General features: G+C 35.4%; 1 protein-coding gene across 1 annotated transcript; it reads left to right on the forward strand.

Moving 5' to 3' along the window:
* The first annotated feature begins 2,890 nt into the window (after positions 1 to 2,890).
* LOC131069172 (urea-proton symporter DUR3) lies at positions 2,891 to 18,924 on the forward strand. Its single transcript, XM_058004529.2, has 8 exons — positions 2,891 to 3,474; positions 3,736 to 3,843; positions 3,938 to 4,033; positions 4,234 to 4,316; positions 4,474 to 4,694; positions 7,224 to 7,486; positions 7,828 to 8,066; positions 17,805 to 18,924. The coding sequence occupies exons 1-8, from the start codon at positions 3,298 to 3,300 to the stop codon at positions 18,760 to 18,762; spliced, it is 2,145 nt and encodes a 714-aa protein (XP_057860512.1). The 5' UTR covers positions 2,891 to 3,297; the 3' UTR covers positions 18,763 to 18,924.
* Positions 18,925 to 19,129: the final 205 nt, after the last annotated feature.

Genomic DNA, 19,129 nt, shown 5'->3' on the forward strand with positions numbered 1-19,129 from the left:
TGAGCCTTCCTTTGGGGTTGTTTTCTTGTTTTTGTAACTTGAGCAATGAGCTCTAGGCAGTGTTCTTGAATGCAAGTGCATTCCCCTATGTAATATTGTTTTGCTACTGTCCATAGTGGAATAATATTGTGGGTTGAAATCCCACCGTGGTTTTTCCCTTTTGGGTTTCCACATAAAAATATTGGTACTATGGTTGCATGGTTATTTGTTTTGCTTTACTTTCCTTCTTATACATCTAGTGCTTGAAGAATAGGCATAACAAGTTTAAAATTTGCAAAACACTAATTCACCCCCCGCCACCCCCCCCCATTTTCTCAGTGTTCATTGATTTTAATAATATCCACATGCTCAATCTTTATGCAACATTTTTCTAGAGGCTGGCTGGAATAAGGTGGAGGAATCCTCACAACATCTAGGACAAGTTGATGTCTTTAGTTGGAAAGAGCCTCATGAATGGCCTCCTGGGGGATTTGAGGAGGATTGCCAGGAGCTTGCAAGGATTCTTGTAGGTGGGGTTTGTATCTCTATAGAGGAGAGATATATGCTTGCTTGGGGTCCTAATTTGAAAGGTAAATTCTCAGCTGCCTTAGGATATCAGGAAATGAATAGGCAAATCTATGAGAGAGTTGGAGTTCCTTGGTGCAAACAGGTTTGGAGTAATTTTTTCTAGCCTAAGTGCAAAATGTATCTCTATAGAGGAGAGATATATGCTTGCCTGGGGTCCTAATCTGAAAGGTAAATTCTCAGTTGCCTTAGGATATTAGGAAATGAATAGGCAAATCTGTGAGAGAGTTGGAGTTTCTTGGTGCAAACAGGTTTGGAGTAATTTTTTCTAGGACAAGTTGATGTCTTTAGTTGGAAAGAGCCTCATGAATGACTTCCTGGGGGATTTGAGGAGAATTGCCAGGAGCTTGCAAGGATTCTTGTAGGTGGGGTTTGTATCTCTATAGAGGAGAGATATATGCTTGCTTGGGGTCCTAATGCGAAAGGTAAATTCTCAGTTGCCTTAGGATATCAGGAAATGAATAGGCAAATCTATGAGAGGGTTGGAGTTCCTTGGTGCAAAAAGGTTTGGAGTAATTTTATTTGGCCTAACTTTTTATGTGGTTGGTGGTTCAAAATAGATGCCTCACTTGGGATAACTTATGCAAGCGAGGATTTTAGGGCACCTCTATGTGTGTTCTATGCAAGAGTAATGGAGAATGCTCCTCTCATATTTTTTTTCTTATGTCCCTACTCAAAAGAAATCTGGCATTGTTGGTCGAAGATTTGGAATAAGTCATGCTTTCATGCTTCTACCTTAGTGGATTTTTGAGGTTAGATGGGGTATCCCCCTACCTAGACCCTTTTTCTTCATATTGCATGGAATATTGGTCCTTCTTTTATTATCTAGAAAATTTGGTCGAAAAGAAAGGAGAGAATTTTTCAAGACAAGAAAATGATGAGTCATCAATTATGGATGCAAGTTATTAGTGGGTCATAAGAAACCCTCTTAGCTAAGTGTGACTTGTCTAGCAATATGGATCTGTGGGACTTGGCTATTATTCAAAGATTGGATTTGGAGGACTATAGGAACTAACATTCACCTTCTAGAGTGACTTGACATGGTAGGATCAAGGTTCAACGAGATGGTTGTTGGAGACCTCCTCCTGATGAGGTTCTGAAGGTTAAAATTGATGGTTATTCCAAAGGTAATCTCAGGTATGCTAGGATTGGGGAGTTGGTAGAGATTCTTCTAGGGTTGTTCAATTTCTTTTTTCTATGTATAAGGGTCACCATACTAACAACTTTATGGAAGTTGTGGCTATCTTATGCGCTTTGGAGATATGTTGTGCCCTAGGATGACGAAAGATCATTTGTGAATCAGACTCTTAGGTAGTAGTTGACATGTTGAATAAACTGGAGACAAAAGGAAATGAATGACAATTAGTTGTGGTGGTTAACCAGATCACTAAACTGGGCAAATCCTTTGACTCTATTATCTTTTGTCATATCTCTTGGGAATGGAATAAGGTAGCAGATTGTTTGGCAAAATGGGCTTCAGAGTAGCAGGGGATGTGGAATGTCAAGGATTGGAGTCACTTGTCTTTTGAGTACTCTCATTTTCTAGAGGAGCTTGTTATGGAGGACATGAGAGATTATTTGGGAGTGTTAGGAGAACTTTGACTACATTATGACTTTTTGGTTGGTTGCTTTGGCTTGCTAGTTTTGACTTCCTTGTAATTCTCTTTGTTGATTAAATAATTTTTTTTTTTGCCTTTTTTTAATTTTAAAAAAATAAAAATTATTATGTTATTTAATTCAATTCATTTAAGTTATTAAATTTAATTCAATTCAAGTTCTTAAATTTATTTATTTAATTCTTAAACAATTATTAAATTTTAATTATCTTTAATTTTATTAATTTATTATGGAAATCAAGTTTAATTTTAGTTATTTATATTAATTTAAGCAATTCAATTTAATTTAATTAATGTTATTCAATTTAATTTTAATTAATTTAATTTAATTTAAGTTATTTAATTTAAATATTTGATTCTCAAACAATTCTTAATTTTAATTGACTTAAATTTTGTTATGTTATTTAATCTAATTCATTTAAGTTATTCAATTTAATTTAATTTAAATCTCATTGATACTCATACCTCAAATTAAATGCTTTTCATTTTTATTAAGAGACATTTTCACATCCCTATGTGAATATTTTAGTTATTTAATTTAATTTCGTATAAAACTACTAAAACATAAATAAAAAGGACATGAGTGTGGATTTTAAAACATTGAAGTTGTTATCGATTCTAAATTCAGAGACCTTTGAAAAATGGTTGCAGGACATTACGATTAGCAAACTTGGTTAACTAGGTACCAAAGTGAACAAGTCAAGAAGAACACAAAACGATATTCACGAGGTCGGAGGTAGGTAATGTGAACCCAATTGCAATCATTGCTAAAATTCAAAACTAATACTATCAAGTCAAAAAAGACATAGGCCACTTATTACAAACGTCCACACAAGCTTCCTTGACGATTCCTCCGGCCTCCATTACCAATTTTTCTACAAAATTTCTTCAATATTTTTGACATAATTCGCAGGCGCCCAATCAGGATAGTTGGCCTTGTCGAGATGCATTACATTCGTTGACCAAGTTTTTTTGAATGAAATCCCACAAATCTATCAGTTGAGCTAGATGAGCTGCACTAGTAGCTAAAAAAGAACCACTCCATTCTTGTTTGTTTCTATCTCTACTATGATACAGATTCCTTCGTTTCTTTGAAACCCTCTCCTTAACTGAACTTATGGCTACTCACAGCTGCCCGCCAAGTGGACTCAATGCAAAATATTATGTTGGTAATAATGGAGAGTGTATGAGACAGAGTAGCTTTTTTCAAGGCCAACCAGTGCTAAATCAAGGCGTCGGGTACTCTGTAATACTGGGGTTTGGTGCCTTCTTTGCTGTTTTCACTTCATTCCTGGTATGCATAATTTGGAAGCTGGATATACTGTTTTTATTCTGTGCGTAATGCTTTTTCCTCATACTATTTCATGTCCATACAACTCTAAAATTGTGCTATGCAACAAAGTCACAATTAATTTGCTAGACAGAGAAAGCAAAAGGTGTATGGCATTAAAAATTACTCAATTCCAGCACTGAATTAAGTTTTTTTAAATACAGAATTTCTTTGTGAATACAAAATGTATGAAGATTTATGATATATTCTTGATTTTGAAATTAGGTATGGTTAGAACGGCGCTATGTTGGATCTCGACATACATCTGAATGGTTTAACACAGCTGGTAGAAATGTCAAAACAGGGCTCATAGCCAGTGTAATTGTATCCCAGGTAATTGTGGAGCATTTATTTCATTTTCTCAATTATGTGGTGATTGTGTCTACTTTCAGCCCTTTATTTAATCTTGAGACCAAATTTGGTGCAGTGGACATGGGCTGCAACTATTTTACAGAGTTCAAATGTTGCTTGGGAATATGGAGTCAGTGGGCCTTTTTGGTATGCAAGCGGTGCTACAATTCAGGTATTGTAATCAATCTTGCATCAGATTCTATAATGTGCAAAACACAAAACTCTATTGCTTTACATTATAAAAATTAGACTTCCAAGTTTATAAAAAAGAATCGCACTACTATCAATTATGAGAGGGCCACTAATATACTGCATCAAGAATCATTTTTTTATTGGATTCACTGAAATAACTCTGAATGAATTCAAATATAGGTTCTCTTGTTCGGAATTATGGCTATTGAAATCAAAAGAAAGGCTCCCTATGCGCACACTGTTTGTGAGATTGTACGCGCTAGGTATGTAAGCCATTGTTGAGTTATTTCAGAATACCTTAGATAGTTAACATGCAATATAGACATATTCCAACATCAATTATCATCTAATCACAAACAGACATATGTAACTTGGACTGTATATGCCCATCTAACCAAAGCTTGCACTGGCAATTTACAGATGGGGCTCTGCTGCACACGTTGTCTTCCTAGCATTTTGTTTTCTGACAAACATCATTGTGACAGCAATGCTACTGCTGGGCGGTTCTGCTGTTGTAAATGCTCTGACTGGTGTAAACATATATGCTGCTAGCTTTCTGATTCCACTTGGTGTCATCGTTTACACAATTGCAGGAGGACTGAAAGCTACTTTTTTAGCTAGCTATATACATTCAGTTATTGGTATGCATTTCAACTAGATTGATTACATGTGTTTTGGTCATTTACATGTCTCACTTTACTCTCTTTCTTAAAAACCTTTCAATCTCTAAGCAATTATCCTTACTAAAAGAAATTTAATATTCACTACTCGATAACATGATAGGTGGATGCCACGTGATCTTAATTGTGGTTTTGCTTCAGTTCTCTTCTGTAACATAAAGTGCAGTATTATTCTCCTTAAAAAGAGTTCAGTCAGGATAACAAATCTGCCTCGAAGATTAATTTGGCATTTCTTCTCAGTAATACTACAAAATCAATAAGTGATGCAGATTATCCTCTAATCCTGCAAATGAAACAAACTCTGTTCTCTGTATGACACAGAAAATAAGCAAATAGAAACCTAATAGTAACAAACATTAATCAGAATATTGGGGCTGTAAAATCCTGCAAATCTCTGTTCTATATTCATCACTGAAAATCAGAAAATTACATCTTCTCACTAACTGACTGATAACTTAATAGTCGTTCCTTTTTTATTTAGCAACCCCAACCTCTAAGCCTTCTACGTAGACTTCTAACCCTTCCAACTCTTGAACTAGAAAATTCTCTCCTTATTTGCCTCCTCGCATCAATAAGCCCTTATTTTCACATTAAAAATTTGACGAATTGTAATCAAAACTATCTTTAAAATCAACAAATATGAATTCAATGACCTGTCTAATATATCATACTTTGAAAGTTTGAAATCAGATTCAAATGATTAGATATGGATCTATGATAAAAAATCAATATGACTCAGTTTTACATGTCATATCAAGTACCGATTCAAATACTTTAGCAGTGAACACTCCACCTTTTCAAACATTATTATGTAGAAAGTTTACAGACCCCACCTTCTCAAATACTATGGTGTAGAAAGTTTAATGGATTCATAATGCAAGTAAAAGAATGAGAAGTGACAATTTGCAATAAACATATTAATATGTTTAGTTAAAAGGTATCTCTACCAAAATATTTGTTTGATTTTCTTTGCATGCATTACCATAAAACCTATGAAAGCTTTGGGATTTGTTCTTTCACTATTTTCTTCTCAAGCTGTTCTGTTTAGAGACTTACATTTTCATTTAGCTACATATATTGCCTCAATTACCACTCTCTTGTTGGTCATTATGGCAATTATGCTTGTAACTCAGAAACATTTGTGTGATCCACACATACATTTGACTAGCCATGTATCACCATACACCCAAAAAAATAAACCCTATTTCAGTGGATGCAATTACCTAGCTTATTGCATTGAAATGTCTTCAAGTTGGATGGTGATGATATAACTAATATTAGATGCTGAACTCCCAATGACTGATAGAGCCCAATGATCTGCCATTCCCAGTCCGTGTTTAGGACGACAAAATGAAGATCTCCATCTAAGTTGCTAGACCATGATTACATTATTGATTCTTAGCTTGATCTTGTCTATTAACTTACAAACTCAAGACACTCAGTTTCTATACAATCACATCATGATTGTATTATTGATTCGTAGCTTGATCTTGTCCATCAACCTACAAATCTGCATAAATTTTTTGTTGATCTAATCGAAAGATTGGAATCAGTAGTCGATGAAGGGAATGCTCTCTACTTTTATTGGGAAAAAGTTTAAAATGATAAGGTAACAACAGACAACTCTTGGGGTTGCTTCTAAGAATCTATTCTTCAGAATTGTAGCCTCCCAAAGAAATAAGGTCAAGCACCTCTGATTAAGATATCAAATGAATTATGAAAGTAGAGAAAAAGTACTCAATTTTCTATATGGACAGTAGTATCTCCCTCAGATGTCATGGTGAATAGGACATCTAAAAGTATATCACTTCTCAGTCTCCACCTCCCAGAGGAGGCGGAGATGACAGATCATGTTGTGCTGTGAAATATGGTTGTCTGCAATATATCCCAAATTAACAATTCACAGTTTATTTTTTACCCTGTCAATGTGTTATTGATTTCCCTTTCCATCTTTGACAGGATCAATCCCCTACCTAACAAAAGTTTGCCTCGATATATTGTCACCATCTTCCCTGATTAATCTTTCTTCAATATGTAGGCTCAGGTTATGAGAATAAAATTTTAACATTTAATTTAGTAGCATCTCAAGATTGACAATCCTTAATGGGTTCGAGGTGAATAAGGCAAATAATTCATTTACAATGGGAAACTTGATTCTTGTAGAAAGGGTTACTGCCTTTTTCCTGAATGCGGATGATATTTCACTGTGAGAAATATTTCGGTGAGGAGAAAGAATTGAGATGAATGAGAACAAAATTCATAAATAAAACCTAGAAAAGAAATAGAGGATAGAATTCAGTTCAAGTTAATAAAGCTTTTAGTCTACATGCACTAGTCTTGCTTTCCTGCATATGAAATCAATTTTTTTCGTTCTATTCCTCTTCATACCAATACCAATTGCACTGCAATCTATATGCATATCAATACATTATGTTTACATTTGTAGTTCAGAGGCACTGATACTAACAATTTGCACTTTGGATAGGGCAGTTCACATAGTTTTGGTGGTATTTGTATATTTAGTGTATACATCAAGTTCTGAGCTGGGGAGTCCAAAGATTGTGTATGAAAAAATTCTTATGGTTGCAAGCAAATCAAGAAGCTGCATAGAACCATTGTCACACGAAGGGCAGGCATGTGGTCCTGTAAGCGGGAATCATGGAGGTTCATACCTCACCATGTTGAGTTCTGGGGGCCTTGTTTTTGGCATCATAAATATTGTCGGCAACTTTGGTACCGTCTTTGTGGACAATGTAAGAACTTGATCCTTGAAATTTCACACTTGAGCATATTTGAAAGCTTCTGAAATTTTTCTTTTAATCTGAAGCATTTGGAAAGTATTGTTTTATGAGTAGGAATCATTATAGCAGGATATATTAACCGTTGCATGCACATCAGGAGTTATCTGATTTTCTTCTCTACTTTATAGAATATGAAAGATTATATCAGTATTGTCCAAGATAGGAAACACAATAGGAGGACATCTTAACTCTTCAGTGTATGTGTTGGGTTTGTGAAAGTTATGCTGATAATTTGAATGTAAACTGATTTTATTTTTTAGTCTAAAATTCTCAGTATAGTCTGTATTTTGCAGGGATATTGGGTCAGTGCTATAGCAGCACGGCCATCCTCCACCCACAAAGGTTACTTGCTCGGAGGTCTTGTTTGGTTTGCTGTTCCATTTTCACTGGCAACATCATTGGGCCTTGGTGCTTTAGCTCTTGATCTACCGTTGACAGCAAGTGAGGCTAGCCATGGACTGGTACCACCTGCTACAGCAATTGCTCTCATGGGAAAGGGTGGTGCTGTATTGCTTCTTACAATGTTATTCATGTAATTTACTAATCTCTGCTTTCCCTTTTTGCTTGAACTAATTCTGGAGGGATTGTCTTATTGATTCAGAAAGACAAAAATTGAAATTTTTTGCATTGTGTTCTTGGCACTACAATATTCTTTTGAAATGGCCATGGGAAAATTGATTTATGAACAAGGTCCAAAGGAATTTTTTTAATTTTTATGAAACGTGTTTAATTTTTCCAAATATCAAAACATGTAGGATATGATATTTTATTTAGAGGAGAAAAAGCATTTGCGAAGCAGTTTTTTGTTGTGAACGAATGGCATGCTTTTTACTTGAACTAATTACGGAGGGATTGTCTTATTGATTCAGAAAGAAGAAAATTGAAATTTGTTGCATTATGTTCTTGGCACTACAATATTCTTTTAAAATGGCCATGGGAAAATTGATTTATGAACAAGGTCCAAAGGAACTTCTTTTATGAAACGTGTTTAATTTTTCCAAATATCAAAACGTGTAGGATATAATATTTTATTTAGAGGAGAAAAAGCATACACGAAACAGTTTTTATTTTTGTGAACGAATGGCATGCTATTTTTACTTTCTGTGTGCTTCCTCTTCAAAAGCTTTCCCCAAATAAAGTTATATGTTAAGGATTAAATTACCGTTTAGGTACCATTGAAGACAGCATTCCAAGTTTGGAATGCATGTTATAACAACATTGAACGCTGTATTTGTAAGTAGATCTATAACAGTGACCAATGTATCAATTTTACTTAGCTGTGCCTTACATATTTGTAGTTGAACCATGTTGAGCTGTGGCTGACTCCTGTCACTTGTTACGCTTCCAAATATTGTCTTGACTCTAATTTTAGAAGCATTGGGTTTTCATCAAAGTTGCATGGACACGGATATGGATACAAATACGGATATGGCATCGGATATGTGTTGATTTTATACTTTCAGATTAATGTAAAACTTAGAAATCAGAATTTAGTTTCTAATTAATTTGTTTATTGTAAATTTTAGAGATTTCTAGATCTAGGCATAGCATAGAAATGAACAAATAAGAACAAAACACAATTACCCTGGGAAAACCTCCTAGGAGGAAAAACCCAGCCAGAAAAGATCCTCAGATCTGATTATGGATTATATTCATATAATGATTACAACACTTATCTCAAGTACTTGAAGATGTCTGAATGTCTGCTCTTAGGGCTGATGAAATCAACAACAGGTCTGCACTTTCATGAGCATCAGGTCTGCCCCTTAAACACACCAACCAGTACTTAGGCTCATACCCTAGATCTGCACTTTTACTTGAGACTGGGCTGCAACTTTAGCGCCTTGATTCTGGAATAGTTCGCCTTCCTTTATGATGGTATTTGCCCTTAATGTTAGCACCTTCGATGGCAGAGATAATTCTGATTATTCCTTCTTCAAATTTCGCATTTAGGCAGATGTATAATTCGCACCATTAGCATATGTATAATTCGCATCATTAGCAGATGTATATTTCGCATGAGGGATGCATTGATTGTATGTTTGAATGAGGTGAAGATGACTTTATTTATATGGTGCAAGATCTAGGAATGTTGGCTTATGATAAATTAATAACCTTTAATTTATTTATGTCTCTTTTACCGAAATGGTTCATAGGGTCAGTCCTATTCATGGGAGCATGTTGCCTTGAATGTAGCGTGAGGTTTTAGAGGTGCCGTGAGAGAGGGCTGGTGCCGTGAGAGAGGGCCCAACCCTATACGTTGAAGAAGGGGCTGGCCCCTTGGGCGGATTCCAATGTTGCCCAAGGCAATTGGAATCCGCCATTCCCTAATTACAATCAACAATATGGATACGGATATGACCATTTTTTAAGACCCCCAATATGGATATGCCTGGATACAACATTCATAAAAAACACACATATTTAACACAATTTTCTAAGTTGTTAGAGGAGATCTTTATACTTCCGTCACTTGTTACACTTTCAAATATTGTCTTGACTCTTATTTTAGAAGCATTGGGTTTTCATCAAAGTTGCATGGACACGGATACGAATACAAATACGGATATGGTATCGGATATGACCATTTTTTAAGATCCCCAATATGGATACGCCTGGATACAACATTCATAACAACACACACATATATTTAACACTATTTTCTAAGTTGTTAGAGGAGATCTTCATTACTTCAAAAGCAATATAGACACATAATTGCTACATAAATAATTATAAGTTGATTTAACAATTTACAATATGCAAAAATAGTAAAGTTGCATTGGAAGATAACCCAAAAAAATAGGTTGTTAAAATAGAAAAACATTTCATTTGTCTTTCTCATTTGGTATAGGTTTTGTTTATAACTTTATACCAATTTTTTATTTTAAAATTACCTGAATGAAGCTTTTTTAAATTACGTCAAAATTAAAAAAAATCAAATAACATAGTATTTAGCACAGTTGGAAAATCAAGGTTTTTTGGGCATGCGTGTGTACAGTATCCAATGTGTATCTAGGCCATATCGGATACAGGGATATGCATGCCCAGGTAGGGATAGAGGAGTATTCGGCTACTCTGCAATAGATCTATGGGTGAAATTTGCTTTGATAGGAAATTTGGGATTTGACTTGGACTTAGCAATTTAAAAATAGGTTTAGGACTTGAAGTGATACTTATAGGATAAATTTTTCTACAAAAGGAAACCTAAGACTTAGTATTAAAATATAGAGAAACAATATTTAAGTTTGATTAACCAAATTTTTTTTTTGCATGATAGAACGAGACAATGATTGAATAAGAACTGTAAATAATCTTCCTAACTCACATGTATCATTGGCCATGTTCAAACTAAGTTAAGATCTCTAAGAAATTTCTCTAGGGATTCTACTAATTAAATTCTTTTGGACACTCTTAAACAAAGATTACATATTTTGCTTTCAACATAGCTATACAATTCTAAGAATCATGTTAAACTTGAGGGAGGTTTACGAAACCTCAGACATTCAAGAAACTAAATTTGCCAATCTAAGCCTTTAGGGAGGTTTAGACAAGCATTGAAACCTTCTAGTTCACATATTCAATTTTTAGTGCTATTCAATACTTTGGTTACCTTGAAAAATATAGATATTGGCTAAATTGATTTCAATTTCCAAGGAATCCATGTAATATCATCTAAAATCATTTAGAAAACTATTTACTTTCATAGGAAATAATCCCTAATTAGCTCATAGATTCATTGGCCATTTTGTGAAATTCTTAGAGATACACGAATTCATTCAAATCATTTTGCAATCTATCCATTGATTGAGTTCTCCAAATGCCCTTTGAGTTTGCTTTCCTCTAGTTGACAAGAATCTTAAGATCATCCTTGACTTGGCCAAGGACCTCATTCTTGTTGTGCAACTTTGATCATACCTTTGGAGCCTATGTGTCCTTCACCCACTCATTGAAGGAAAACCTAAACAACTTGGCATTCAAATTTTTTTAAACAATCATACATGCTTGCAATCAAAAGGATAATCAGAGGATACTAGCAATTTTTAACATTGTTTGTTATGATTTGGAAAATGTTTTCAGGGCTCACCATCTCATGGCTTGTATCAAGATATTGGCAATGAATGTTGCATCCTTCACTTGCCCCTCACAATTGACTGCCTTAAAAAGCATTGTCCCTTTAGGGGATAGTACAATGACATTAATTAGTGGTTTGTTTTTGAAATCCTTCTATCCATAAAAAATTGACACCCTTGTTTGATCACAATGATGCCTATATAGAAGGCTTTTCCTTAGCCAATAAGGTGGTCCATACCTTTTCATACCTAGGACTAATGTAATGAGCAAGTGCATTGGCAATTGTTGTTAGCATTTCCCACCAATATGGTGATCTAACAAGGTTGAAAGGAAGCCCATTGCTATAAATGTAATGAGAAATGTTCTCATCTGAAACCTCCCTCACCTCATTCTTGAAGGCTTTTTCTAATGGGCCTCTTTTACGGGAAAGAAAGGGGGTATTCTCTTCTTGGGAAGATGATGGTGGTATAAAAGAATGTGGGCTAGTCGATTGTGTCACGCAAGTAGGAGGTTTATGTGATCCTTTGTTGGAAAGAGGATGTACTCTTTCCTTCGATCTGACACTTAACATGTCAGTGCCCTCTTGTTCTTTGATATATTTATCTGTTCCTTTGGCAAGTCATTTTTATTTTAGCCTTGGATAAACTTTTGTTCTTAAAGATGGTAATAGTACAGAAGTGAGCTTTCAATCAACTATACAAGCTCTTATACTAATTAATGCCAACAGTACCAAGAAGTTGCTCAATGATTGTTGTATATTGTCAAAAATATGATTGTACATCAAACTTAAAAGTGGGGCAGCTTAACTAGAACTTCCAACCATTTTGTATGGATGACAAATCAAACAAAAAATACATTACATATTTACAACCCTACAATGTGTTAACTTAAGAAGACCAAAAAAATGGCATTATAACCTCTATATTATACATAGTAGATTTTAAAAAAATTAGAACATTTCTGAAAATATGAAAGAAAATTGGAAAATTACTTTGATTGAAAAAATTAGTAAATTACAAGATTCACTCACCTTTGATAGATAAATTTTCTCCAGGAAGCTATTTCTCTCCTATAAGTGTAGGTCTTTCTCACTTGTAGCTTTCACCTTCAAAGAAAAATGCAGCAACCTTCGACAATCAACAAGGGGCAGATTTGAGGGAAAAAAATAATTATAGTCCTCTTTGTGAAATGAGGCAAAAGAAGTGAACAGTCCTTTGTTTTAAAAAATGTTTTTAAAAATGTTTTTTTTAAAGTGGCCCATGGGTTTGTATAGGTTCACCCAGGCTTGCCTTGGGGTTCACCTAGGGTCCTAACTGCCCTAAGGATAGGATACTCAAGGTGGACTCTGGACAAACCCCAAGCTGTCCTGGCCCAAACTGAGACCTGATCCAGACCCATATGAGTATGGTGGTGTGGAAGGGTTTTGAAGAATCCTGTAATGTAGCTCAGAAGCTCTAGAGGATTGGCTGCACTAAATACTAAGAAATCATCATAGGTCTTTGTAATTTCTCAATTTACAAAAAATGGGACAATAACATAGGCATTGAAAGTGAATTTCAAGTATTTATAAAATAAAAATTAAATAAAAATACACTGAATCCAACTGTTGATTTCTCAAATAGGTTTCCAGAACACAATCCATTGTTGTTTTCCATTCTTCACAAGATGTGCAGATAATGATAGCTGGAGGGAAATGTATCCATTCAATTTTAAATTAGGACCCGTGTTTGAAGCTCTCTAACAGACTCTGGTGATGAATCAAATGCCATCTGGGATTAGATAAAAATGAAAGGATTCCTACAATGTTTGAAGCTTTGTATACAAGACACTGCTTACAATTGATGGATTAGAGAAGCGTATGTTGATGTTATAGCTAAGGTTGGATCCCTTCTTGGGCCGACCTAGCATGTTTATGTGACTAATTGGCCTTTGGCCTTAGTCACGCCCTATATGGAATATGCAACTTGTAACGTGTGAGATTGAAAGCATTATATCATTATTTGTTATTTCTATAAGGCCGACCTATTGTGAATAGGTGCCTGGCCGACATGTTATAATAAGTGTCTACCTCCTATATAAAGGAGATGAATTGTCATTCAAGAACATACAATCAGCGAATACAATCATACGCACAGCGAATATATTCTCCTTCAGCAGTGATCAGCGAATACCATCTACAGTCAGCGAATATCTCTAAAGGACAGTGAATTCACTTCTATGCATAGCGAACTACATTCCAAGGTCAGCGAACTTTGTTCTAGGGTCAGCAAACCTGAATCAAGGTGAGTGAATCACCTTATAGAGACAGCGAACTTCCTTGTGGCAGCGAACAAGTGTATTGCAGATAAGTTCTTTCATTGTTGTGTATGCCCTAGTTTGAAGACACAATAATACTGTGCATAGCCTGCTGGTTCTAAATGCTTCAAGTGTTGAAGTCGAATTGTAAAGATACTGTCTGATTATTGCATAATAAGATCTGGGATTTATAGCTGGGTTTTTCACCTCCAAGAGGGAGGTTTTCCCAGAGTATTTTTGGTGTTCCTTTTGTTCATTGTTTTGATTTTCTGTCATTGCTATCATCTGTCTGATCCTAATTTATCAGTCTGATCCTAAAATTAACAGCGTATTCTCTGATGTACGGGCTTCAGTTTGGTGTGCAGAAAACCTTGAAACACTGGCAGAGATAATTCTACTGGCCTTCTGTGCATGTATGTGTGACTAGGGTATATTTGTGAAATCAACCAAAACCTTATAATACAAACTGTAGCTTTGTTAACTACTCTACCCATACAATCAAGACCATGCAATTCTATTAATGTGGATTTAGTTAGAGTTTCGCAAATAACAAAATTAAAACACAATTCTGTTTTTGTGTTAGTTTGCAGATTTCAACATGGAAACATTTATACCCCGCCTGATGTAAACAGCAGTTTCAGACAATTTAAAAAAAAAAAGGAAATCTTGTAGGTCAGTGATAGATGGTTGCATTTCCTCACCTTTTTCTTTGTAATTTGAAATCATAAATGCATTAGAAAGCTTAGGACCGGCTACATGTCAGGTTAGAAATCAGTGATTTGGTTGAGCAATAGACCCTAAAAATTCTCTATAGGATATAAAATTGCAAAATACAAAAATATAGAATTTTTTTGGAAAATCAAATTTTGTATTTTCATGGCAAGTCCTCTGTATTTCCCAGGGATCACTTGACATATAACCTTTCAGATTGTTGAGATCTACTTCGCATTCTACTTTTAGTTTCCTGATTTCTTGTGAGGGAGTCATACAAACATTTGAATTGAAAAGTTAAAGAGTAGCTAGGTACCAAGACATTCTTTCACAGAGATTACTACCATTATACATCTCTCTCTCCTATCAATAAAGATTATTTTCCATTTCAATGTTGTTCCTCTCCCTTTCTATATTATCTACTTCAATTTCATGATTTCATCTTCGTTATGACATTAGATTTAATTATTTTGTATGTTCTCCACAGAGTTACCAATTAAATCTGGATTGGTAGTATTAGAGTCGTTTATCCCATATTTGTCTATCCCATTTAACAAGGTCATACTATAAGGAAATACAATTTCCATTCAGATTATTTTCTTTTCTGCTCAAATAATCTCAATAGTAGAACAAGAAGGAACAGGAGATCTTTTCCTTCTATTGCTCATCGACTTCAAAAAGAATAGGAGGGAGACAATAGAATTATGGAGCAATTCAGCCAAGTTCGGTACAAGTCAATTTTGATATCCCTCTTTCTTAAAGAAAATTCGTGCGAATGTAGAATAGTGGTTCAACCAATTGGGATCATATTTTGTTCTCATTAATTTGGGTCATATGGGAGTCGCGTTACATCACATGATAACAATTACAATCTAGCCGAAACCATTCGCAATGTTGGTAGGGTAAATAATAGGCTATACTCTTTTGGACTTTTCACCTGCTAGCTTGAGGGTGTTTTCCCAGAACAAGGGACATGTTTGCGTGATTTGCATTTTCAATTGTAATATGTAATTGATTTAAAAGACCTCCTGTGGTAATTTCAATTTATTTCCCATAAATCTCTGCTACATACATTCTAAATGTGTAAATCAGTCTTCTATGTCAGTTCTATCTTTATGATTTATTTAAGGCAGCAGCCAAACTCCTCCTATGAGCCTATGATATTACATGATCATAAAAATTTTGCTTCATCTTAATTATCTGACTCATGGTTAAATTTTTTATTAGATTACAAATGTACATTCCTTACCTCTGTTTACATAGAATTAATAAGGCCTCTCTTTAATACTGAACTCGTTCAGTTTATATATAACAGCCCTATACATTAAAAACTTATCCAATGTATGACAACTGTTTGAACTAAGAATAATTTCTATGTTAGAATCTACATCCATGAGCATACTTCTAATTTTTAATCAATTTCCTTATTTATAATGATCATGGGTATTTACATTAGGCAGCTATTTAGCCATAGATGATTTTTCTTTTAGGGTTGTTATTGAGGGCATTGTGGAAGGCATTGTTACCAACTTATCAGGTTTGGCCAAACCAAGCACAGGTAGCTGAATCTCCAAACTTTTCAAGTGGATAGGAGTACAGTTAGTATAATATTATAGTGAAACAAAATCCTTAACTACTGGAATTTTCCACCTGCCAAAACTGCATGTTATTAGAAACTTGGATCAGGTCTCCTCACAACAACTACAAGCAAGAGAAATTCCACTAGGGATGACTGCAGCAGAAAAAACCACTAGAAATGTTGGTGAGAGGGGGAGGAAAAAGGGGAGGGTGAGGAGTGGCCTAAACTATTTCAGGCTTTTCACCCTCTAGCCTTTCTCAATTGGCAATGGTTTTTGAACTGGTTATGCCTTTAAAACTCCCTCTTTCTCTAGCTTGTAGTTGTTATCGTATAATGCAACAAATTTTTAACTACGAGCAATTTAAAAGAGGGCTGGTTGAGGATTTAATTCTATTATGATACTTTTAGAATTGTGGGTGTGTGTTGAATAACAATTGGGATAGCCATCTTTTAAATTGCTTGTAGTTAAAAATTTGTGTTACATCATACAATAACAACTACCAGCTAGAATTGATCTAGAAGGCATGACTGTGGAACTGCTGGCATGTTGTTAGGGGGAGGAAAGAGACCGAGTAACCTAGACTATTATGTCAATTATTAATGTATTTTAGTAAGAATGAAATAATATAAAAGATTGTCCATTGATCCTGGTTTAATGGTAAGGTGGAGCGATTGCCATTATCCTGACCTGGGTTCAAGCCTTACCAATGTTAAAGCAGTTGTGATAAAGTAGGCCACAAGGATGAGGCTGGGTGCAAGTCTTTGGTGGAAGAGAAACCCCTTGGACATGGCAAGGTACTCGAAGATCAATGGTGCATTCCCCGTATTTAGATGATGAGGAGTGAGTGAAAATTTACCTACTAAAATAAAGAAAATAAAAGAAATGAGGGATAAGTGTGAAAATTTACCTGCTAAAAAAAAGAAATAAACACAGAAGAGTTCTGTCAGACTGGTCTTGTGGTCAGATAGGGTACTCAATGCAATGATGACCAAGGTTCAAACCTAGTGAGCATAGAAGCCTCGATCTGAAGGCAGGCTGAGGAGGTGTATAAAGATTGCAAAGGATAATGGGAGGGTGGACTTCAAAAAACAAATAGACAACAGACAGAGAGGTTCAAATAGTCCATAGAAACCTACAATGGACACTGTATTGAGAATAAGGTTGCTAAAGATTTTCAAGGATTGGATGGCCACCATTGGAAAGAAATAGACAGAGCAGAGAGAGAGAGGTTCAAATAGTCTATGGAAACCTACAATGAACTATGCATTGAATTCTTTTCCCTCTAGGATCCACTTCTATTGTTTTAATTCAATGTTTCATTGCACTCAATTTTAGAGTCATTCTCAATGAATCTCAAGGTTACATGTTGGTTTTGCTCTTAACAAAAAATCATTTGTTTTGAATTCAATTTGAATCTCTTCAGAAAGAATTAGAAAGCAAACGAATGAAACAACACATATTTTGCAATTATTCTCAGCTATACATATGATTTTACATGTTCCATGGTTTTCAATTTTTGCAGACATGTTTGGAATCTCAAATTTTGGCAAACTTTCACCCTACCCTACTTTTCGAGCACAATAAATATCTGAATCCCATGTTATGCAATGCAGGGCGGTGACATCTGCTGGTTCCTCGGAGCTCATTGCAGTGTCTTCACTATGCACTTATGACATCTACCGAACTTATGTCAATCCCAAAGCCGATGGGAAGCAGATCCTCAAAGTCTCCAGGGCAGTGGTTCTCGTGTTTGGATGCCTTATGGGTGTCCTGGCAGTGGTGCTGAACAAGGCTGGAATCTCTTTGGGATGGATGTACTTAGCAATGGGGGTGCTAATTGGTTCAGCTGTAATGCCCATAGCTTTCCTACTCCTATGGAGAAAAGCCAATGCAGTGGGAGCAATATCAGGAACAATAGGAGGCTGTATATTCGGAATAACTACATGGCTTTCTGTGACAAGTATAGAATATGGAAGGGTAAATCTTGACACAACAGGAAGGAATGCACCCATGCTTGCTGGGAACCTGGTGTCGATACTATCAGGTGGTCTAATTCATGCAGTCTGTAGTTTTCTTTGGCCCCAAAACTATGACTGGGAAACAACCAAATGCATTACCATGGTGGAGATGGATAAGACAGACTTACCTGCAGAAGAATTCAAGGACGAAAGGCTGAGGAGAGCCAAAATATGGATTGTCAAGTGGGGCATGGGATTTACTGTTGTAATTGTGGTTTTGTGGCCCATTCTTTCTCTCCCAGCTAAGGTTTTCAGCTCTGGGTACTTCACATTCTGGGCTATCATATCCATTGCTTGGGGTAGTATTGCTTCCCTGGTCATTATCATACTTCCTTTGATTGAAAGCAGGGAGACTATTGGCATGGTGCTGTTGGGCATGCTTACAAATGACAGTGTTGTGGAAAGGCTCGAGGAAATAAATTCCAGACTCAAAGCACTAATGCAAGCAATGCCTGAAGCAGAGAGACTGTATTTGCTAGAAAAGGGAAGGATCAAGAAAGAAGAAGCAATGGATGCAACCAATGATGATAATGCAAGTCCAAACCATGTCTGAATATGTGAAAGCAAAATCTATATAAAATGAACTTAAATCAATAGTAATGTATTTTATTAGTCCCTATCAGCGTGACCGTTACAAGAATCAGGTTTGTTTAACAAGTAATTTATTTCATGTTCTTCTAGATTAATTGAAGGTTATTTTTGTTGTCCTTTTATATGTTTAGTGGTGTGCATCTTTTTCTAAGCTAATAGTAGCCAAAATATGATTTATTTATTTATTTTTTTGTAAAAGAGGGTAAAAATTTATTCAGAAAAATACCAACAGTACAAGGCAAGGGTAGAAAGCCCGCACAGAGAGCCAAACAAACCAAAAGATGACCCGAGGAAACTCACCAAAACCAACTACCTCCCCTGGTCATCCT

Source organism: Cryptomeria japonica, chromosome 5 (genome assembly GCF_030272615.1).
Source record: "Cryptomeria japonica chromosome 5, Sugi_1.0, whole genome shotgun sequence".
NCBI classification, from domain to species: Eukaryota; Viridiplantae; Streptophyta; class Pinopsida; order Cupressales; family Cupressaceae; genus Cryptomeria; species Cryptomeria japonica.